Source organism: Eimeria mitis, genomic scaffold (genome assembly GCF_000499745.2).
Source record: "Eimeria mitis Houghton genomic scaffold, Emh_scaff3753, whole genome shotgun sequence".
Taxonomy (NCBI): domain Eukaryota; phylum Apicomplexa; class Conoidasida; order Eucoccidiorida; family Eimeriidae; genus Eimeria; species Eimeria mitis.
In genome coordinates, this window is record NW_013572094.1 from 3,783 (window position 1) to 4,726 (window position 944).

General features: G+C 55.2%; 1 protein-coding gene across 1 annotated transcript in view; it reads left to right on the forward strand.

Annotated features, from left to right (window-relative positions):
* The window catches only part of EMH_0069210 (uncharacterized protein), a gene marked incomplete at both ends in the record, with an annotated part of 4,646 nt that overhangs the window by 3,386 nt on the left and 316 nt on the right, over window positions 1-944 (forward strand). Inside the window, 2 exons of the mRNA XM_013498841.1 lie at window positions 145-661; window positions 877-943. Of these exons, the coding sequence (XP_013354295.1) occupies window positions 145-661; window positions 877-943 (584 nt within the window). The remainder of the gene's footprint in view (window positions 1-144; window positions 662-876; window position 944) is intronic.

Consider the following 944-nt stretch of genomic DNA (forward strand, 5'->3'; position numbering starts at 1 on the left):
AGCAGCAATGCCAGCAGCAGCAGCACAAGCAAAACATATTCTAGGGAAACTGCTGCTGACGCTGCTGCTGTCGTTGTTGCTGCCGCTACCGCTGTTGATCGCACCGTTTGTGCTGCTGCTGCTGTTGCTGCTGCTGCTGCGAAGACAGCAGCAGCAGACATGGCGGCCGAAGCTGCACCGGATTCCCTTGGTAGCAGCAGCAGCAGCAGCAGCAGCAGCAGCAGCAACAGCAGCAGCAGCAGTGTGCATGCAACCGAGGCCTCTGTCCCCTATGGCTCCCTCAAATTTTTTGCTGTATATACACCGCGGCATCCCCCTTCTAGCACACAGACAGCAGCAGCAGCAGCAGCAGCTGCTGCTGCTGCTGCAGCAGCAGCAGCAACAACGGCAGCAGCAACAGCAGCAGCAGCAGAGAAAGCTCTCCTTTATGCACGGTGTACGTCTTGAGGGGCCGCATGCACGCTGCAGCAGCAGCAGCCGCCTGATCCCTCTCTCCAGCAGCAGCAGCAGCAGCAGCAGCAGCAGCAGCAGCAGCAGCAGCAGCAGCAGCAGCAGCAGCAGCAGGTTGAGTGTAAAGACACTGCAGGATGTTTGCTTTTTGATAGAAGAGGAAATAAAGACACACGCGAGGAGGGCGGGCATCTGCTGCGAAACCCTCAAGGTACTAAACCCTAAACCCTAAACCCTAAACCCTAAACCCTAAACCCTAAACCCCAATTTTTTTTGAGCAGCTGACAGTTGCCGGTATGGATCATTATGGAGCTGCTTTTGCTGAGGGTTTAGTCCGACTGTTTCAGGTTTAGGGTTTAGGGTTTAGGGTTTAGGGTTTAGGGTTTAGAGTTTAGGGTTTAGGGTTTAGGGTTTGTGCTGCTGCAGCTTCACGTAACCCCCGCCAGCCCCGCGGTTGAGGGCTATGAGCTACAGGCCAACATTGCAGCGTTGAT